Raw genomic sequence first — 24,051 nt, forward strand, 5'->3', positions numbered from 1 at the left:
TCCTATTATAATGCCACACTAACTGTTATAGATTTTACTCTGCCCTGCTTATCTTCATCGTCATTCCAACGCCATTTTTGCTTCGGCCTCACTCACCCACCCTTGTTCTCGCCTCTCATCTATGTGATCGTGCAGGTGGCTTCCAAACATGGATTTGTGGTTTCGTCCAATACATGAACCTGATCGGTACCGCCATCGGTTACACCATCACTGCCTCCATAAGCATGGTGTAAGGAGATTGAACCTTCTTCGAAGATAGATACTGCTTTTTTCTTCATTAGCATTGCCACTTAAGGGCATGCTTGGGTAAAGATTTGCCTTGTTTATTCAAGCTTTGAAACATTACTACTCAAAGTTAATCCGAGTCAAATGGACAGGTAGCACAATTAATAAACAGATGTTACTTTCCAAATTAATGATAATTAGAAATCCATGATCTCTTTCTCTCTCTCTGTCCCTCTCTGTGTGACACACACGCGCACACAGGAGGCCTCGTGCACTCTTGTTATATACTATACAAGTTCATACATATGTTTATGTACATGCTATGTATGTATATATGTATTGTCAGTGCACGTGTATTTGCATGCTATGTATTTATGTATGTGCTTATACATATATGTGAATTGATCACTTCAAATGGTAAATCAAATCTTTCACCATTAACTCTTTGCTAGCGATCGTCTTCACCTATAACTAATTATTTTGAGCTAAATTTCAACGGAAAGATTTAAACAATGATATTATGGACTAACCACGACCTTTAACATAGATACGCTCATGATGGATTAGTGACATCTGACCTCTGAAAGAAAACCGTAGACACTCATTGTAATTATGTTTAATATTTCAGGGCTATAAAACGATCCAATTGCTACCATGTCTATGGTGAAGATGCACCTTGCTTGGTTTCTAGCAATTTGTATATGGCTCTCTTTGGAGTCTTTCAAATAATTCTCTCCATGATACCCAACTTCGATAGAATATGGTGGATTTCAATTGTGGCAGCCATCATGTCTTTCTCTTATTCTACCATCGGCCTCGGCCTAGCTGTGGTCAAAACTATAGGTAAATATCCCCTACTAATAAAATGTCACAATATGCACCATTCCCTGCACATGACTAACTTGTTTATTCCTGTTTCCAATACTAGAGAAGGGTTACATAGCTGGAACAGCAACAGGAATTGACATCCCTTCTCTTGGTGACAAAACGTGGACTGTTTTCCAAGCTCTTGGAAACATTGCATTCGCCTATTCTTTTAGCATGGTTCTCATTGAGATCCAGGTAATGGCATTATGATTAGATTGTATTTTCTTACAATTATCAGTATATAGCCTCTTTCATATGCCAAGCTTGTAGAAAGTGAAGGTGTCCAAAGTGTGCATGTAAGCATATACGTTTGCCTAATGAAGTCAAAGTTATGTTCGTTTATGGATATTGATTAGTGGACTGTGCCGAATGATGTCACAATGCTAATCTTTTTTTTCACTAGGACACTGTGAGGTCTCCTCCTGCAGAGAACAAAACAATGAAAAAGGCCAGCCTCATAGGTATAGGAGTCACTACAGCCTATTACATGTCTGTGGGTTGTGTGGGCTATGCAGCCCTTGGTAACAATGCTCCTGGTAACCTGTTGACGGGCTTTGGCTTCTACAACCCGTATTGGCTCATTGACTTTGCCAATGCATGCATCACGGTGCACCTGATAGGTGCCTACCAGGTAATATAAGCTAAAGTCGATAATTCTTGTTTCTACACCTCCTCGATCTCTTCATCGTAAAAATTAAATCCAGCTTACTCTTGATGCTTTCAAATATTTTGGCATGAACATTTGGGTTTTCCCACATTGTAAATATTTTGCATAATTGCATTCATCATTCATTGATCCGTTCCCGACTAATTCGAGTTGGATAGTTGGTATATAATTAATCAGCCATTGAGATGTACTGTACCTGGCTCAAAGAGGTGAATAAGAGTCATCACATAAGATAACTTTTAGTTTACTACAGGGAGGACAACATCAACTAGCTCTAGAATATATATATATATATATATATATATAGTTTCAGGAACACCCTCCATATAGGTCCTTTGCAAAACAAATATCATATAATTACGATTGATGTAAATGTGCTACATCGAGGATGCATCTTATTCTTGTACACGCAACCATGTTAAGAAATTATGTGCATGGACATCTTAATATTATAACGTGCGAGCTGAGTGACACGCTTCATGCACGTGGTATGATCATGGGCGAGCTGCATGGAGATGTGTGCCCTGGCGACATAGCTTGTATAAGACATGACTGGCTGTAGCTGCGTCATGAGGGACGTAAGACATGACTACTGATCACTATAGCTGTCGTGCCGTAGCTTGTTAACAGCGCCAATGATATCTAGCATATAACACACTGACTGACTAAGATAGTTGCTGTGTAGCGATCAGTACTTCTACATGCATGGAATTGCAGGTGTTCTGCCAGCCTCTCTTTGCGTTCGTTGAGGCATGGGCAACGAGCAAGTGGCCGAAGAGTGAGCTGATAAACCAGGAGTACAGGATGGGGCTACCAAGGTGGCTGCTGGGGACCGGGGAGGATCGGGTGGAGGCGGGGGTGCTGATGAGGGTGAACAAGTTCAAGGTGCTGTGGCGGAGCATGTTCGTGGTGTTCACGACGCTGGTGGCGATGCTTCTGCCCTTCTTCAACGACGTGGTGGGGCTTCTCGGGGCCCTTGCCTTCTGGCCCCTCACCGTCTACTTCCCCATCGCCATGCACATCGCCCAGACCCGCCTCCCGGCCTGGACCCCCAAGTGGCTCGCCCTCCAGTTCCTCAGTTTCGCCTGCCTCCTTGTCTCCCTTGCTGCTGGCATTGGCTCTATCGCCGGCATCGCCGAAGCCCTCAAATCATACACCCCCTTCCATTAACACGTCATTAACCATTAACCACCACCTCATCTCATCATCTGATCAGCTACGTCTACCATTGATCTTTTATCTTTATTAGTCCATTGTCCCGCTTCCCACTCGTCCATTTATAAGCTCACATAATCTCAGCATTATCTGTCGACACACAACGTCGTCAGCATCCACCATACAATCCCATCTATTAAGCTTATCTCATTTACATTATTATTATCATTTGTTCGCAACATAACATTATCATTAACCATAAAACCCCCCTCCCCTCCCCTCCCGGTCCCTATAAACGGATGTCTGTAATGCGTTCAGCAATATAATAGCTAACGTTATCCCCCAAAATATACACTACTAGCTTGTTTGATGCTTAAGCCATCACTCGTTTCCTCGCATAAAAGTACTCTATCAATTATACCACTATGCTTGCTCTCAACATCAACCAACCCACAATAACAAACACCATTTGTTTTGCTTAGCAGCAAGTCAAGACATTGGGTTGCTTGCTGTGCGCTGATGATAACGAGCAATGCACTTGCCTCTTTTGTCAATGTATATATAGTAACATACTTGTCAATCAAAGTTGATTTATATGAAATTCCATTCTAGGCATCTAAGGTCTTCAAATTTCAGGTGTCCAATGCTTGCCTTCTACATGCATAATTTTCTTGAATATTCACCACACCAAAGTATGCACTTGATTAAATTTTATGTGCATCACGTGTGTGTGCATGAGTTGCATGCATGTGTGTGCATATGTGGACATGCAGATGTATACACACTCATGTGCGTGCATGCACACATTCACTCCTCTAATCAAATACCATGCTTATCCCCTCATTATGATTTGGTATCCGTGACTTGATTGGTTAATATAGTCAAACTTATTTTCAAATCATCAAAACTACCAATGCCTCTCCTACTTTGAGAATGGCACAATGGGAAACATCACTAACTTTGACAATGTCAAGCTTGTATCTACACATACTTCTTCTTGGAAAAAGTTATCGTCATATCCATATATAGTCTCATCAGCCTTTAACACCAACACTTTTTTATGCAAGAAATTGTGAATCTACCTTATAATTAAATTCCACTCTAGAAAATGCAACTTGTGACGATAAGGTTATTATCTTTGATAATAGCATGCATGCATGTGAACACACACACACACACACACACACACACACACACACACACACACACACACACACACACATGCACATGCACATATGCTATGCATATGTATGTATGCATGCATTATGTCTTTGGGCCAATAAAGTTATATACTATGTGCCACTGTTTAGTGTTAAGTTGTTCATAAGCTAGATTGTGGATGTCCACCTCATTGGTGTTACAATCCTTTTGGCATGAATGAGTATTATTACACTACAAAAGTAGACTTGCATGAAATAATATGCAGATAGACAAGTCCAACAACATTGCTTTCAAAATGCATAGTAAAAATTCTGGCAAGTTCTTTGTTGAATAACCTTGCCATATGCTTAACTTCTATTTATTCTTCACAAACACCAAAAGTTCAATGTCTGTGAGTTCATAGAATATGTCCTTTTCTGAAGTTGACAACTAGTAGATGATCTTTAGTTGGAGATTTATTATGTCCTTGCAATGCTATTCATGGCTAAGCTTACTAGACAATGAAGAAATTAGCTTGATGGTTCTTAATGCAAATCACTTTTTACAATGTATGATATCATTTTACCATTCCTACATAGATATCATACCACCTAGACTTTGTATCAGTTATGGACTAGTATTCATCCTTTATTCCATGCTTATAATTTACCCAAGCATGTCAAATCATCTTCTTAAAGAAATTGATCATTTGCTTAAAGCAATCAATGGTTCATTAAAGAGTAACAATCATTAGACATGATAATTTGTGGGACCATACCCACTTAATCAAGCTTTTCTTCCCTTGATTAAACAAGTGCAATCATTAATCATAACATGCAAAAGTCTTTGAAGAACATCCACCATTGGTTAGACATATGTACATAAGTACACTTACACATGAACACACATGCGCCCACCCACATATATGCACACACACAAACAAAATAAGTCACATATGTACATATATAGAACATACACATATACATACATACATGTGCATTTATGTATGCAAATGCATACATATATACACACATGCATACATATATATACACAATGTAAACATCACAAATGCACATACATGTGCAAGTCCATATGGGCATGTACATCCATACATATATTCATGACACACCCACGCCCACATACTCATATAGTACCGATTCTATATAATATTCCATATATATACATATATTCAAACATATATATAGTCATGTGAGAGTTTGTGTGTGTGTTATGTGTGCATGCATATCTAGATGTGTGAAAATTTCATACCTATTTTTTTTAGAGTACTACACATAACTCCCTTTTATGACAATAATTGAATACAACTAAATACAACTGGAAAAAAAGAGAGTACCATTGAAGATCATGATTTACATCCATCTATGATATCATGCCCCTCTACTCCCTAACCCCCCCCCCCCCCCCCCCCCCCCCCCCCATGATATGTTATATCAATATGGTAGAGTTTAAGACTTAATTTAGGGCCTTGAATAATAAAGATACATGCTTTGTTGTTGGTGAAGATGAGGATTTTCTGAGGGTGGTATCCAAACCTAATGTCCTCCATGATTTTATTAATGTAGATAAGTTCTTGGGCGACCATGTTGCATGCCACATATTCGGCTTTCCTAGTAGTAGAGAGTGCTACTGAGTGTTGTTGCTTATTGTTTCAATAGATAGGACCACCTGCCAGATTAATAACGAAACTAGTGAGAGATATTCTAGTAGCAAGGTCTCCACCCCAATCCACAAAATTAGGAGGCTAGGACATATAAATTTCTTCATCTAAATGACCATGTAGGAAAGCAATTTTCACATTGACATGATTTAGAAGTAATTTGAAATGAGCAACCATGGAAACTAATACCTGTAAGGAATTCATGGAGGGCACTAGAGAGAATGTACTTCAATAGTGGAGGCCTTCTATCTCTTCAAAACCATAAGATACCATGCGAGCTTTATACTTGTCAATGGCACTACCTAGTTTGAGCGATACAGGTTGGTATTCCATAAGGATTGCATTGCCCTCTTTGTTATACAACACATAAGGGTGCACATAAGTCTTTTCATCGTTTGGCTCCTCCACATAGTGGACTAGGGTCCAGGAGGCCCAGCTATGCCTGTATGGTTTATCTCCATCCTAGGAATGGCTGGTTTGACGTCATTAGGTGCTAGGAGAGCCAATGGGGCTCCCCTCATGAAGAAGTTTTGTAGTATATTCGCTAGGTAAGGCTAACCATATGATTGCAAATATGGGAGTCTCCTCGATAGCCTGCAATGCAAGGTACCATGACCGACCTACCGCAATTGGTGCAAGGTTAGGACGTCAGGTCCTGACACTCGACTGGTAGGTGGTTTCCACCACAATATATACATTGGATGTGAGGGCGTGTTGGTCGTCTCATCATTTCTTGTAATTTGGCTAGCTCCATCTTCATCTAGGCTAGCTCCTAACTCGCATCTGTGCCCTTCCCTTTATCGTGGTGGGTACGTGAGTCTCATCTTTCACTTGACGTTGAAACTCTCTCAAAAATTCTAGCATTTGTCTCCTCTTGGGTCGAGCTCTTGGAGCTTCTCTCTTTGAGCTAGTCGTCCACTCAAATTGCCTTGTCAAACACCCTAGCTAGTGTATCTCGCCACAAGCTTGAATTGCTTGTCAAGGCCTTCTAGAGTTCCTCATTGCATTTCCCATTGATGAAACTGTGGAGACCGCTCTTTTGGTGGGTCGCTCACCAGTTGGGATCCTCTTGAAGAGACTCCCACGTGGGTGATGTAGTCTCTTATGTCCTCCTTGTCTTTCTGTTTGACGTTCATTAGCTACACCAGGAGGTTATCGAAGTACCTAGGCTTAGAGAATCTCTTGATGAAAAGACTCTTGAGGCTATTAAAGTCAGTTTGCTTAGTACCATCCAGACTCATGTACCAAGTCCTACCCTTATCTCCTAAACATAGACCAAAATCTTGTGAGCATAGAGTAAGATCAGTGAGGCCGTTGGCCTTGCAAACCTGCTTGAATTGCTCTAGAAAACTATATGGGTCATCTTTTGGCTGGTACTTGTCTAGCAGCTTAGCCACGATAGGAATTCTTGATTGGCTCTTAGAGCCCTAGTTGACGCCTAATCCTACAAGCAACGAGGTTGCCATTGCAATGGTGCTTCGCTTGGCAGAAGTGTTGTCTAGTAGTCGCTTCATAAGAATCTCACTTAGCATAAAATCTCCTTCCATCACTCTTTCCCTCTCTGTATCAGGACCTATCATCCTATTTGTGCTTGCTAGGGCTAGCACTCACTAAATCTCGTGCATTTTTATGCTTTGCCACAAATTCCTGATTGTTGTTCACCATACCCTGCAAGGCTTCTCATGCTAGTCTCCTCTCCTCTTTAGGTCTACTACGATATCCTCGGACATCCTACTATGGTGGTCTATCCGGGTCTGTAGATCATAATTGGCGACTAGCTGCTGCATTTCTGTCAAAAAATCGCCTAGGTCAAGCTCTTCATCCCGTCCTTGTGGTTAGTGCGTTGACTCTGCCATGTTTGCGGTCTCGTGCTCCATTAGGTTGTCGATGGGATTGATCAAGTCAGGTAGATCCACTCCTCTAATGGTGTCAGTCCTGGCTTGGTCTTACACTTGGGGTTCTCGATCACCCGGCTATGTTTTAGGGTCTTCTCCTATTAGTGGGTTTGTTCTGATGGTAAGGTCTAAGTGAGTTCCTTGTTAATTACAGCCAATCTTCAATTTATAGTCACTCAATGTATGTGTGGGTCCTCTCTTCCATACACTCTACGAACTCAGTCTTTCGGCTTTTCAATGCACTCCAAGTGATAAAATCGATATGGGATGCAAATGCAGAATGAAAAATGCAACTCATGATATTCCCCTTTTTCATTCGTAGCCTAATGTGGCTCTAGGTGTGTTTCTTGACTGCTCCTAAGAACTGTCTAGGGTCTCTATTACTCCTCTCTACTCAGTCAGGGTAATTTTAGGGCCTATGAGCTGGTTTCGGCTCAAAGTGGGAATGGTCTCTCGATTAGGGCACTAGAGACCACCTCTAGGCCATGGGTCACAATTTCTCGTGTTCTCCACTTTTGTAAGCCGGGTCATTTATCTCAAAGAGTTTTTGGGCTGTGGTTTAGCTCATTCTGGTCAAAGACTGGTAAATTTACCCTATTTGTGTTTTTCCCTGTTGGTCCAATTCCTAGAGTCGGATGGTCCGACTCTAGTGGTTTGATTTGACTAGTCCGTGGTCGCGACTCAAACGGTCCAACTCAGTTGGTCTGACTTGTCAGACGGTGATTGGGTGTGTCCGACTGGCCCAATGTGGTCCAAATGGCACTGTTTGATCGGATGGTCTGACTGCTAGTATTGGTCCAACTGGTTAGTCGGACAGTACAATTCTAGGAGTCAGACCACCTCTTCTAAGTCTGATTCTGGGAGTCAAACTCTAGTAACATTGTCTGACTCCTATAGATGAGTTTCCAGGGACGACGAAAATCAACTCGATTCTAACGATTTTGGTTATGAGGGGTCACACAAACTTCCAGACTGTAAGAATAGACCCTAATGAAGGATTGTATATATCTAGAATAGAAAATAAACTCCAAAATGCAATTCGGCAACAAATCAAACCCTCTTGCCCTGTTATGACAGCAGAAACCCTAATGCTTGTTTTCCTTTCTTTTCTTTGTGTTTTCCTAACCTAATGTATCCAAATAAAAAAAAGCAAACACCTACACTACTCCAACCTACTTTTTCAAATCCAAAAAACCAAAAACTTACTTGCTAAGGAGATCGAATACCCAGGAAACCCCTTTGAAAAGAGAAAGAGAAAATCTAGATGGTTCTACATGCAAAGATGTTTTGGAGAGATTAAGAAAGCTCAAAAGACCATTGGCTATCTCATTCCTAAGGTTCCTTTTTTCAGAGTGGTCAAGGAGATATCTAATAGGTTATCTTCAATTGCTTCTATATGAAGGGCCTCAATAAGAAATGGTAGCTATCTACCACCCTACTCTACTTATAGAAGGAAACTAAGGATTTTTTAATTGATTTTTTGAATGATGCATACATTGCAACTGCTCATGCACATCGAATTACATTTATGAATAAGAACTTTGGTATGGTTAGTAGACTTAAGTATAGGTTTGACAAAGTTTTGAAGCCTCTACCAACTACAAATCAAAAGGCATTTGAAATCCTCAATCTTCCACCCAAGGTGTCTAGAAAATAGAAGAAGCCACCGGCGCCCAAGGTTGAGGATGCTATTCACTTGTATTCTACAAGGGTTGCAAGTGAGCGGGAGGCTATCTTGGAGGAGAAGAGGAAAGAGATAATAGAGAACGAAGATGTGATCTGGCAAGAGTCTCTTGGCACAGAACTATGAGAGGATGGGCAAAGTTTACGGCTAAATGGTCATAAATGTTTCTATTAATCCTGAAAAAGAAGAGTACATCACCATATCTTCTGAAGATAAGACCCTATTCAAGAAAAAGGATTGTCAACTAACAGATTCAGTAGTTTTATGTTGTTTGAGGTAAGGTATTTTACTTCTCTTTGTTTATATTGAATTTTTTCAAGGATCCTTACATTGCATTCATTCTCTTATTCATTCTTTACTTTGTATATGTGTCATATATTGCTTCTCTTAGCAATGCTATTACTAATAGTATATTTGTTGTTGATCCACTTCTCTCTATGGGTTTGTTTTCAAAATCCAGTTCAAATATTACAAAAAAAATTTAAGCACTTTGATAGTGTCACAAACCATCATATATTTTTTCCATATGTTGAAAGGTACATCTCTTCAGTGTCTATCTTTTGATGATTTGTCTTTAGGGTTTTTGCTCACTAGTGTTTTGGTTCCCAAAGAGCATTGGAGCCCAATCTATATTGGCATTCCTGCAAGAGAGGTCATCTTTATGAATTATCTGTTATTAGGAATTCACGGTCAATCAAAGATATATTGTCAATGGATACACTTTATTTTGTCTTTTATTGGTTAAAATTTATACTATTTGATAATAAGTTAATATTTACAGTGCTGCTAAACTTGTTAGTACCCACTTGGACACCAACTTTGAAAACATTTTTGATCCTCAAAGGCCTTTCAAGTTTCTCCTTCAAGAGGTCCGATTGCAAAATGACATATATAGTTATGGGTGGAGAGTGATTTCAAATGCTTTCAGGACTATAGATTCAAAGTTATTGAATGTAGAGGGGGTGAATGTAAGTCTCTATGTCTTGTCTTTTTAATTTTTAAAGTCTCTTCTAATTCAAATAGCTTATATACTTTGTTGTAGTGCAGAGACTACCCTGACTCATACATGTGGTGGATATGGGAGAGGTGTATTAAACTAGTTTTGGATAGGGAAATTACTCCAGTGGACCCTGACTCCCCTCTTCCATCTAAAACTTCCAAGGAACAAGCAATAACAAAGGGAAAAGGCAAGAAAAAGACAACCACCAAAAAGAAGAAGTTGTTAGGGTCGAAAAGGAAGGGGTTCAAAAAGAAGAGGATGCTGGAGCTTTCTCCATTGAAATGTAATCCATCTCCTCTAAAGCCCCAAGAGAAAAGAGTGCCCAAGAAAATCAAATTCTTTGAGCAACCAAAGAAAACACCTACTAAGAGGAAACTAGTGATGATGAATGAAAGTGATGAAGATGAAGCAACTATTCCAAAGAAGGAGAAAAGTCTTGAGGGTGGAGAAGTTGAAGATCAGAGAGAAGCTTAGCCTGAGGGTGGAGAAGTTGTAGACTAAGGAGAAGCCAAAGAATAGCCTGAGGAGGGTGAAGAAGTTGAAGATAAAAGAGAAGCTAAAAAATAGCCCGTTTTTCTATTTGTACATCAATAAATTTCCCTTATATATTTGTAGTACAATATTCTAACACATGATGTAATGAAATCTCGTTTTGGTCTCATACATGTAAGATGATTTTTTTTTTCATAGAATCACAGAGAATTGTAAAGTTCATGCCAAAAGTTTTTTGTAAAATTGTACGATAATTTTGTAACCCGTGATATAATGAAATCATTTTGTTCCACAAAAGATGATTTGTTATGTATAGAATCACTACAAAGTTTATACCAAGAGTTCCTTTATAATACTTATCAATATGTATAGATCATGGTTCTATCAACAATATCTGTGAGAAAAAGAAAAATTCAAAATTATTTATACGTGCATATTCATGGTCCAAAAGTCACAACTCTAGGAGGAAAACAAATCATACATGATAAAGAGCACTCAGCTCTTTTTCCAATTATAGCACCATTTACCTTGAACTTATATCCAAGAGTAACATTGTCTAGAAACTCCAAGGTGTCTCTTACCTCCACTTTGAAGTAACATTCACCTCCTTTAGTTCTTGTGCAGTAACTTGCAATGTAAGTTTCAATGTCTTACAATCAATCTTTGAATCTAAAGGAACCCAGGCACCCACTCTAATTTTGTATCTTCTGTAATCAAAATCTATGACAAGGGATTGTCAAGATATATTATAGGATAAACCTAATGACTAAGGGCATACATTGCACCTTATAAAGTAACCTTTGTGGTCAAATTCCTTGGCTTTCCAAAACAAATCTAAAATTTTGTCCAAATCTTCCTTTGAAAAGTTTTTGTTTAGCCATGAAGCCTTCGTACTTTGTAAACATGTTGTTTTGAAGCAAGCTACAAAAACATGCAAGGGTAAAAACTACAATAAGTGTACTCTTCTCAAGATCCTTCTAGGAATCATAGCCTTTTCAATATCTTGAGAAATTTTGAGTTTAAAACTCTCCATTGTTGCTTCATCTCCCAATCCAAAGTTGAGAGTCTTGATAACTGGAAATCTTCAAGGTATCCATACACGCGTGCTCTTGAGGAACCACATACTGCGCATAATACACAAAAATTCTACTTTCATTAAAAAAAATCATGGTTTGATCATCATAAATAATGTCTGAAAATTCTTTATGAATGTCACAGAATGTTCCACTGAGGCTCTCTACAGGTTGCTACTCAAAACTTGTCAATGGAAATATATCTACAACCAATAATCTAGTATTTAGCATTTGCTTCAAAGAAAACAATATATTCACATATATTTTGCAACTCAAACTTACAATGTGCTTGGTGAGAAAAGCATTCCCATGGAGCCAAGTACATACATCTAGCCATGTAAACAAGTTGCATCAAAGCAAACCAGCCTTAAGGCGTATTTTTGAAAGCCTTCCAGTGATATTTGATATCCTCCCATTTCATTCTTTTCACCTTATGAGAGCCCCTGCAAGATGGTAGCATTGTAACCCAATCATTTATAGTAAATGTTTTGGGCTCCCATTCTCCATTTGCGCTTTTGCTATAGATGGTGCAAGGGTAAAATTTATGGAATGAGAAGGACGCCTTGTGGATGCCATGTAAAAGACAACGAGCATGTAGACAATGTGTAGAGAAATAAACCTAAAGAGAGAGGTCAAGTATCTAAGGGAGAACCTCAAGGAGACAAATTAAAAATACTGCAAGCACCAAGAAGAACTTTGAAAATTCTCCCAATTTTCAAAACGGTTTGAATTAACCTAACTTAGTCATGTCTTTGTCAGATTTTTTTTAGCTTTTATTAGTTAATAGGGCTTTTGGGACTACCAAAACTTGTGAGGATTTGAAGAATTCAGCTAAATAGGAGGGAAGAACCACAAAATGGACTCTACTATCGCAAAAGCGGAGGAGACAAGAATACTATATTTTTGTCCACGTGATGAAATATCTTTGGCCCTTTCCTTAATCCACTAATTAACTACCTTTTTTGAAGTGTTTCTAGCAGCACTAAGGATGAGAGTAAAGGCAGATAAGTGATTTGTGATTTTAAAGATAGTAGAGAATATATGATATGCTAGAGAACGAGAACCTAGTGCTTTGATACCATGTAGTGAAAAGAAAAGAGTAGAGGATAAGTAGATGAGAAGACATTGTGCACAGGTGTGTGTGTGTGTGTGTGTGTGTGTGTGTGTGAAAATTAGAGTGAACTACAGTTGTTAATTTCACTACTAGGAGATGTATATATACGTGGTATATTAAATGAGGTAGGTGCTCTCCTATTCAATATCTAGGATATTTACATCGAGGATAACTATGGGATCTTTTGGTCCACATGTTTGCATATCCTTATCTTATTCAAATTTTATCCTAACAGCACACTCAAAGGATATTAAGAAATATCCTTTCTTTACGTGCTATAAGACTATAAAATGACCCCTTTTACTTTACCAAACTTATGTATTTTTTCAAATTGTAATTAAAAAATCCATTTTGTAAATATAACATTATAAATTTTACTAAATGAAATACCCTTTCTTTTGAACTCACGTGGTATCCTACATGTTCTATGAGGTGTACCCTCCAAGAGATGGTCAAACTTGTGAATATTCCATTTTTATTTTTAATATTGTCCCATCAAGAGAAAGAAGGTGAAAGAAGAGATCAATAGATGAGACACAAGAGCTATCATGTGGGAACTTTCATGTGGAGAAAAGCTACATTTCATTCTTTGTTTGCTTCTCTCAAGAGAAGGCAAATTTTCTTCTCTTGTTTTCATCTCAAGAGCAAGCATTATTTTCCTCTTCTTCTTCTCAAGAAGAAGGTGCATTTTATTCCTTCTCTTCTTCTTCTCATTCTTGAGAAGAACAACCAAGCTTTTTGTCTCCTTCTTCATGGTTCTAGAGAGGGTTGATTGAAGGATCATTGCATGATGTGCAAAAGAAGGCTTGAAAAAGAAGAATGTATTTTTCTCTCCTCTTCTTCTTCTTACAAACGTTTCTTTTTATAAGATCTACCTTTGCATTCATTTGATGATTTTTACTTACTATATTGTTGTTTTGATATCATTCCTTGCTTTGTATCAACACTATATTTAGAGTATTACATGTGAAATTGCATCTATAAGCGTGTTTAATTGACATTTGGATGTGGGTTGGATGTGGATATAGATGGGTTTTTGATAGTTAATGTAGATACCCACATAAGCATGTCTACATTTACAATCGTTAAGTTCATTCTCTAAATATTATAGAATGATTATTCATTCTTTAGCTTTAGATATTGCACTAGGTCAAAATTAGTAATTTTACTACTCCATATACTATGACAAGAGTGAACATTGGAAGGGGTGGCAAAGATTGAATTGTGGACCTAAGTTGAATTATACAAAATTTGAGATACTCTTAATTATTGGATTACTACAAGTTATAAGAATGTAGTGAGGAAGCAAGTTTAGAGAGGAGGAAGGTATAATTAGGTGATTTGTTTTGTGTACCCTTATGTAATTATAGAAAACACATATAAATCAAGGTTTTTGGTTATATATAGATGGAGCAACATATATTCATGTCCATTATAGTGGGAGCAATTTGCATTTCCAAGGGTATTGCATGTATGTTTAACTTGCTTCTTTAAGGAGGGATGATGGTCTCAATGCACAAACCAGAAATTTCAATGGGGAGAAGGTTGCCTTGATACCATGCACTATGTGTAACCCTTCAAAAGGAAAGCCTCATGCTCATTTCTAACATGTGCTTCCTCAAGAGCGAGCCCCATGTACAGTAGCAAGCCATGCATATTTGTGATATCTCTTTCTAAGCAAATATTATATTTATATACATTAGATCCAAAGATCGTGTAAATGCATGATGTAGCCTCTCTCATCATTTTATTTCAAGCCCCAATGTGGCTTTGAAATTGTAAAAAAGTGGGATAGCATAGAAACATTAGAAATACTCAATCACATTGACATGGTATAAAAGGTGTAAAGGGACTCAATTAGGGCATAAAATGCATCCACAAGCCCAACTAGACCAAAATGTGGAATACATCACATGCTTATCACCAAACCCAAGTTTCGCTTTCAAATACAAACCATTGCCTACACACTACCCACAGAAGGAACATTACGATGCCCTGATAGCGCTTAGGTGATCTCCAACTTTGTCAGAGCTACTTGATGCATAAATTTGTGAATCAATGACTCCAATCCAAGAACTCTAATGAACAATAAATATAGATGAGGATAAGGCATGTATGGCTCCTTCTTTTATTCTTGTATACCAAAATCAAGACATAAGTACCTTGGAAACTCACATAGGTTCACTACATAGGCATCTTGTGTCCACTTTTCTCCACACTTGAAACATAACCCTTTGGCCCTCATGTCTCTTATTTGTTCGTTTGAAAGGACTTTGCTGTAAGTGTTTTTTTGAGAATCCTTTTGTGCATTTTCAACCCTTGCAAAGCTTTTTTTTGCTTTAGCCATTGGTCTATAACCATTTCCTCCACTTGGTTTTGATCCACAGACCATTGCATATGTAGGCAACTTGCTGTAATTACTACTGGAGGTACTATTTCCCTTACCTTCTTGCCTATAAACATCCCTTTGTTGACTGACATGTGCTTCAACCCTTGAAGGCTGATTAGGTAATGAATACCTTGCACTTCTTGACTAAACCCCCATTGATTCTCTTCTATATTTCTGCCCATATGTTTCAGCATATAAAATGGCTTCATGAATTGTCTTGGGCTGCATTGCACCTACTTTTGAAGAGAGGCCTGAATATAAACTAAAGATATATTTGTTTAACTTTGCCAAATCACCATTCCCTTCAATGTACATAGAAAGATTAAGGAACATATTAGAGTAATCACAAACGGACATGCCCCTTTGTTGAAGATCATACCATCTTCTTTGCAATCTTTCTTTCTCCATTGGAGAGACAAACACTTTCAACTTTTCTTTCTTAAAATCCTCCCAAGAAGCAAAATTGTGACAAACTCTTTGCATATATCTCCACCATGTATAGCCTCCAAGATGGAGTGCCACAAAATAGATCTTGGCTTCATCATGGTGAGGGAAAAGTGTGAAGGGCATCTCTAATTTGTTTACCCATTCTTCCCACTCTGTTGGAGATGCATTATCTCCCTTGAAGTTGGAAATTGTAATCTTTTCTTTCTACTCCCTTTCATTATAGGTTGGCGTGAAATTGTTGAAGTGCTGCCCAAGAGATGATTGTCTCCAAGAATCTCTATTCATTGGATCTCTTCCAAAAGAGTTCCTAGAAGTATTACCACCATGATTCGATTGTCCCAATCTAAAAGAATTATGTTGTCCATTTGTGGGCTGACCGTGAAATGACTTGTCTTTGTTGGTGATATCATGAAATGACCTTCTTTAATTAAATCTTCCACTCTTATCATGAAAATCCAATTCTTTTTGCTTAATAGTAGATTGAGAGAAAAAAGATTTGTAGAAGAAGTCACATCCATGAAACTCCTCTTTCTTTTCTCCTCTTAAGTCCTCCTCTTCTTCATAAGCAACCTCACGACTTGAATAGAATTGAGGACAGGTATGATGCTTTGATGACATTGGTGGCTGATAATGCACACTCTTCAATGTTGATGACTCTCCTTTCTCAAAGGTTGATATTATAGGCTAATCAATCCCCTTTCCTTTCATATTGGAGGGCTCGGCTGAAGCATTTTCAATATGAGAAGGAGGTTCATTTGGTGTAAAAGATGTGGTTTGAGTCTTCAAATCCTTGATAGCTGCTACCACATCCTCAAATCCACTCTTCATAAACTTGACTAGCTGCTGCTGAAGTTCTTCATCCACTTCATTGGATGTGTTCTCAATCTTCCCCAAGGATTTGGAAAGTTTCTCATATTGATCATGCATCCCAATGTTTAGTATACACATCTCTCTGAAAGCATGTGATCTTCAAAAGGTTAATGAGACAAGGGATTTTCATCATTACCCACTTGTGCACTATGAGCATTACCAATGCTTACAAGAGTATCTTGTTAGTCATGATTAAGGGATTTGTTAGTGTTGTTTTGATCATTGATATATTCTCTTATGTCTTCTTGAATGGTTTCCATGACTTGATCTTTTTTTTTTGTTTTTGGCCATTATGGATAGGTGCTGTCAAAGATGACTGTGGGGAAGAAATTTGTCAATAACTTGCTTAGTATTGCACCAATGCCAATGGTTTCTTAATCCAAAGTAAGCTTATATAGTAGGGATACTCCAAATTTAGAAAGGTCTCAACTTACAATAGGATATTTGGGTGAAATAAACTCAAACAGTACACCCCTGTCAGCCTATCTAGGTGTAGTCCTACTAGACGGGGTCAGTAAATTTGTGATATCTTTTACTCCTGGAATCCGATTACTGAAATTTCTAATTCAAATCAAATTTTTATATCCCCTCTTCAAATCAAGCTATCAATCTTTAAAAATCAAATCATGACAGAAATTCCTATAATAGAAACTGTGAATCTGTCCTGTGAATTTCTACAACCTGTAAACACCCTGTAGAAGCCATGTTTCACCCTGAAATGGGTCCTAAAGTACTTGTAGACACCCAAAACAACTATTAGAACTATGGCGAGCTATAGGGCACGTGTAGGTATCCAAGAAACACATGCAATTGATAGGTACCTATTGGAAAGACCTGTATATCCGTACAAGGATGTCATAAACTACCATGTTTGGTACCATTAGTCTTCAAATCTTCATCTACCCTTTTCCAAGTGGTCTTCCGTAGTCCACCACCTATGGTGAGGGATAAAATGGTAGGACATGGCTCAAAAACTCCGGAAGGTGTGCAAAGTTCCTTTCAAGCCAGGTTGTGCACTCCTACGAAGTCTTAAATAGCGAGGGTCAACTCACTATTGTCTTGCTATCTCATTTGTCTTCGACCTTTTTCCTTGTTCGGAATATACATGGAAAAGCTAGTTTTTTAACAATCAATGCATGATATGCATGGCTGAATCAAATTTTTTCCATTTCATGATATGCAAGAACGGAAATGGAATAGGGCTGGAATTGAAATGAGGATAGGTAAGGAATACTTACAACAGTGACTCACTGCTTTACAATTTTATTCCACTTACCACTTGATTCTACTCTTAGCCAAATTGCATTCAATCCATCAAGAAATCAAGGTAAGGATTAGACATAAAGTTTCCAACAAATGGAGAAGATTATTAACAATTGGCTTCTAATTTTTATTGACATGGATGAAAAGAATTCGGCACAACATCATTTAGCCCTAACTTGGGTCTAAATGCAATCAAATGGTAATTTTTAAATGAGACTACTCTTAATTTTCCATTTTCAACAATTGGATGTCTTAAGAAGTTGGACATTAAAGGGATTAAGAGTGAAATTTAGAAATACAAATTTCATTGTTGGAGTAGATGAGTATGGAAGCTCCAATTACCATTTGAAACTTGAAATTCTTGATCTCCCACTTGATGTAGCAAAAAATATCCTCAAATTGCAATCCCCATGATAAATATGTAGCTCATAGACTCCAATTTTTCCTTCAAGAAAGCTCCAATATCCAAAAACTTTGAAAGAAGTGATCCTTGTAGCCCAAATGTGGCTAGAAATTTTAAAGGGAATCAATGATAAGTATCCAAAAGGGTAGAAGACTTCAATCCTTGATAGAGAACTCTTCCATTGAAGCACATAAGCTTGCATATGCTACTCATACACTTGCAATGCCAAGAAGAAGCCCTATCCTTGCAATATTGAAGCAAGACCATGAATTCTTGATATAATCCTGTGCATAGAAGCTTTAAGATGCATCAAGAACCAAAAGCCCCATGGTAACATCCTTCAAAGTTCAAAAATTTTGAAAATTCAAGTGGCTACCCTATTTTGACTCATTTCAAGAGAAGAAGACAAAGGGATTGTAAGACAATTTTCACTTCAAAGAGTTCATTTATTCCAAGCAAGCATTTCCCCCTTATTCTTTTTTAAAGTATAAAATCACTTTTTAGTTTTGAGGTTCCCTTATTGTTTCGTTCCCTTTCTATACTTGTTTTGTTCTTTTTTTGGTATTTTGATTTTCAATTGATTTCCACCTTATCCCTCCCTCCCTCACCCCCCCCCCCCCCCCCCCCCCCCAAGAATGATGTGAATCCTTCCAAGGATTATGGTTGAAGGGTTAAGGGAATTTAGTGCCTGCTCAAGGTGCCTCATGTCCGCATGAGCCAAGTGTAGAAGTGTGGGTTCTACTACAAGGAAGCATAGTGGTCCATGTCAATAGGTCGGACGCCAACATGAGTGATGTAGGTGAGGACATTCATTAGAAAGTCATCGAAGCCAATTCTGCTAGCAATGTGTAGCTCTTCTTTAGTAAGGATTCAATCTAAATAGGGGTGGGACATGACGTGTTCTTCTAGAGGTTAGTTGTGAGTAATGTCCAATACCCTATAGGAGGTGAGAGCTACATAAGTTGGGTCATACTCAGATCTTTTGATAGCGCGTCTCTGCTCAACAATTGGTCATAATTTGGCAACCCTCTTATTGCCATTGAAGTCGGAGAGCTTACCATTTTTGCAAGAAAGAGAAGTTGTTGTCAGCTAGGGTTTTCAACTCTTCAATTTTTTGGTTTGTGACAGAAACTATGCTCTTGTCATAAGATGTGATGAGTCATTGTTTACGCGCTTGCTCGCAAGAAATTTCATCGGTCATCAATGCTTCAACTATTGTGGTGGCCTTAATGAATATGAATTCCGATTGTGAGATGAGTCACGACTCCCCTCCTTACATCGGGTTGTTAGTCCCTCTATCGGTGGCTTAGCAGGCTTTAATGGAGCTGGGTTGTCCTTGTTGAAACTTGTTATGATGCATACATTGTTGAGGGCAAGGTGAATGTGCTATGACTCGTAATTGACATTGCAATATGCCTACTTCTTAAATGCGCATCCTAATAGCGATTCCTTACCCTCATCCTTTGTGTTTGGTAACACATAAAAGGCCATGGGTATGCTCTCAAGCTCAATAGAGACTGCAACTTTGCATTTTTCCAAAATTGTGTATGATTGACTCCCAAATGGGTTGATTTTAGCATTCATGGATTGTAGTTGTGGTCGACCAATGAGATTCCAATGATCATGAGTTAAGATATTAAAGTTGGGTCCCTCATTGATCAACACATTGAAAGTATGCAATTGTTGGGACGATGACTGTTATACGTAGGTAAGAAGGTGCTACTGCTTCCTCATCCTTGTCCTCCATCTCTATAATTGTGGTAACGTGTACATTCACAGGAGACTCTACCATCGGAGGCTCATGTAGTGGATATGTGGGAGGCATTAGGGGAGTTTTGAGGTCTCGAAAATGCCTTTTTGGAGATAGAGAGAGTGCTCTCTAGACCAATAGGAGAAGAGCCTCCATAATAGAAGTTCTATTTTTAAAAATACAAAAACTTATTTTATAAATATATATATATATATATATATATAATAATATTATCAATATCTATCTTTAGCCTCGTATATTTGTGATTATGACATTCTTTGCATTAATGATATACATTCCCCGCCACTTTTATTTAATGATATTTTTGGATTAATAGTAATGACATGTTTAGTCTAAATTTAAATTAATAAAGAGCTTGGCACTTTTTTTTTTCCTCCTTTCTTTTATCCGTCTTGTGTTTTTCCCTCCTTTCTTGTGGTAGCTTAGTCTTCTCTCTCTCTCTCTCTCTCTCTCTCTCTCTCTCTCTCTCTCTCTCTCTCTCTCTCTCTCTCTCTCTCTCTCTCTCTCTCTCTCTCTCTCTCTCTCTCTCTCTCTCTCTCTCTCTCTCTCTCTCTCTCTCTCAGATAGGGATACAAAAATTGGACCTTCAACAAGGCGTCCAAGCTCCCAAATCACATCCATATCAGTATTTAACTCATTCCAAAAATATGGAAGATGGATTCCTACAATCATTAGCAAAGGCAATTGGATCACCATGCAACAAGCAAAACATGGGAAAAGGCGAAGATATAAGAGCTTGTTCATCTCTGCTTAGAAGGGGAAAACCTGATATTTGAAGCTTGGAGTAAATAAGAATAGCATAAAAGAGGTTCTGGTGTAGCATGTGTTTATATATAGAGAGCTATATTTGGAACTTGGAAGTTCAAATCTTCCAATGCATAAACCAAATTGTCAGGATTTGATTCTTAAAGTCTTTCTTTTCTTGAACTCGGTTTAAGGTTTTCCATTATAACATTTGTTCATTTGTCTTGTAGATGTCTATCCCTCTAATCTTGAAGAATGGCAACCGGTTGAGTCTATTGTTGATGTGATTGATGTGATGCATAGCTTGATTGGAGAAGAGATATACAAAGGTAGAAAGAAGATAGAGCTTGCAGAGAATTGAATATTCTTCTATGACCATTCTTATATTGTCCCCATACAGCGTAGCCAATGGGGATCAATATCCCCCTTCCTTTGCCCGATTTTTCAATCTTTGATGAGTGGCCTTTGCCAAGTCCAACACTAGTGAGAGCTATAGATGTAAAATATTTTATGAGATACAGAGATCATTAAAACCTGGTATCTCAAGTAGGCTAAGCAAAGTTACTTTGTTCATGCCTATTAATATATTTGTTGACTTCTTTTCTAATGCTGAGATAAGAAAATCAAAGGCTATGCTTTCAGTGAATAAACTAACATATGATCATGTTATACAATTTGTTAATGAGGGATGGGACACTAAGATAAAAGGGAAAATTGTATGTAAAATAGATCAAGACTCTATAGCTGTAAATATATGATTGCTACTTAAAATTTCATCCTTATCTTTTATTATAGTAGATGGCATTATGTTGGTAGTAGTCCGGTTGCTTTAGATCAAAATCTTAATAATTTTAGCAAAGATCCTATAGTGGATCTTGATGTTTGGTACAATGAGGACATTATTTCAATCCTAAAGGTTAGATCATCATGTATGCTACATCAAGTGAGGATGGATTTACAGAATGAAGATATTGAACTACCATAGTCATTTGTGTTCTAACTTAATAACAAACAAGTAATTTTTTATATCATGTTATATCCACTTAGGTGTATATTTGATTTCACTTCTTGATTAATAAATATTTTTAATATATTTTTTATAGATATCAATGAGGAGAGAGAAGAATATACAATGCAAGGATATTGAAGAAAAGATTTCTTTACTATCAATATAAAATACATGTATAAATTTATGTCAGCCATCTCCATGACTTATACACAAGGGTTACAATCAATGAGGCGAAGCTACTTTTTTTGAGAAATTTTCTTAGGAGAAGGGACATCCTTTCTAGGAGTCCTTTTGCCTATCTTTAATGCTTTGGTTGCCTTGGGTGTTGAAGGCATAACTTCACTTGTTGTAGCTACATGCACCTTCTCTCCTTCAATGCCCAAGCCCCCACTATTGTCCATTCTTGTTAGTTGTATACAATTGACCATTATGTACTGCATGAGCTTTGCTCTTATATACCAAACATGCTCACTTGTATAGTAATCCCTTGTAAACTGTCATATATTTGTAAGAAAATATTTTTTAGTTCATTGTTACTTTTTACAATGGACTATATTAATATCATCAATGGACTATTTTGCAATAAATCTCTATCTTAAAGTTTAGTATGTTTCACACTACCTTTATAAGGTTATCATCATTGAGATAAATAAATTGAACCAATCTTCTGGCATTTACAATTACTCTCTAGCCACAAGAGTAACTATCATCTTGATAAGGACACTGCAATCAACAACGTAAAACTATGAAATTTGTTTATGGTAGTTTTTAGAATAAAATTTCTTAGTATGTTCCAACCATATTAATCAAGACATTATCGCAACTTGTGTATATTGCATTGTTGCAAGTAAGTCCGAAGGGCATAGGAGGCCTTTTCTCTAGCATTTCAATCAATCTTTTTATAGCTCTGTACCAAAAGTAAAATAAAATTTAGAGTTATTACAAAAGAAACATCAAAATATATAGAGTACTTGCAATAAATATATCAAAATATCAAGGAGACCCTAGATTATATAACTTACAACTTGGTATTTTCATGGCTCCCTTTTATAGAATTGATAAGGAAACATTGCCTCTCCACACAGTTTATTCCAATTAGGCTCCAATGAGAACTAAAAACAAAAATATTTCAATAATCTAGCAAAACAAGATCTCATAAAATCTAGAAAAATATTAAATTACTTCCTTTTGATTGTATTGAATTAGAAAAAGCTCCAAAGTTTCAAAGTTGATTTAATTGAACCAATGGTCAAATGCACTTACATCAAGCTCACTCCTCATGTAGTATGAGATAGATGGATCAAGAACCTCAATTTTTTGTTGCATATCAAAGGGGAGCTCATGCATTACACACTTAGCAAAGGAATTGAGATAGTAAGCATCAACATGAAATTCTATTGCTCGAAAAATATAGTGAGTAAAAATAAATTTTGGTATACTATACCTCATCCCAACAAGAAGAATAGACTCATTTACTTCTCTCACTTTATTCTTGACAACAGAGTCCAAAAATACCATATCAGATCTTTTGTTAATATTACAAGGTAAAAAGTAACAAACATTGAAGCCCTTAGGGTCAGCCCTTTCAAGAAGGGTAGATAATTCCTCTTCAAAAGATGGGAGTTGTTCTGCTTCCTTTTCTTCTTCCTTCTTTCTTTTATACTCCCTCCATTTATTTTCCTGCTCTTCTATGGCCTTTTCTTCTTTCTCATGTTATCTTGTGTCCTTTTCATGCATGACATCTTTAACCTTAAGACTTGGATCATTTTTCTTCTTTCTATATGGAGGCACATTTAAAATATTGAAAGCCTTCACATCAAAGATTGGCTCAAGGACCTTTGAAAACCTGTATCTCAATCTCCTAAGAATTATCATGTCTTTATCCATAAGTGTAAGCATATGTGCATGAGCAGCACAAATATAAGAATTTTGGAAAAAATCAAAAAATCTTATGTAGCCTCCTGAATACAATTGAGAGTTGCCCTAGTCCAGCTAAAACTATCAAGACTATGCTTGTCACAAATTTCTTTGACAAGCCTTTGAAAAGACAACTTTGGAATTGCATAATTTAGAGCCTTCATTGCACTTCTAATCTCCTTATGCACCTAACATTTTGTGAGAATCTTCTTCTTGGCTTTGATTTCCTTGTAAGTTTGGAAGGCTTG

The 24,051-nt window shown here is 37.5% G+C and overlaps 1 protein-coding gene across 1 annotated transcript; it reads left to right on the top strand.

Annotated features, from left to right (window-relative positions):
• Positions 1-26: 26 nt before the first annotated feature.
• On the top strand, positions 27-3,499 carry LOC148008012 (amino acid permease 3-like; the record flags this gene model as incomplete). The annotated part of the gene is made up of 5 exons (XM_087674526.1): positions 27-229; positions 854-1,068; positions 1,154-1,287; positions 1,496-1,723; positions 2,477-3,499. Coding segments are annotated over 5 exons (1,233 nt in total), but the record flags the coding sequence as incomplete, so codon positions are not given.
• Between the last annotated feature and the right edge of the window lie 20,552 nt (positions 3,500-24,051).

This window comes from Lygodium microphyllum, unplaced genomic scaffold (assembly GCF_053477565.2).
Source record: "Lygodium microphyllum isolate KBCC unplaced genomic scaffold, Lygodium_microphyllum_v1.1.10 scaffold_563, whole genome shotgun sequence".
NCBI classification, from domain to species: domain Eukaryota; kingdom Viridiplantae; phylum Streptophyta; class Polypodiopsida; order Schizaeales; family Lygodiaceae; genus Lygodium; species Lygodium microphyllum.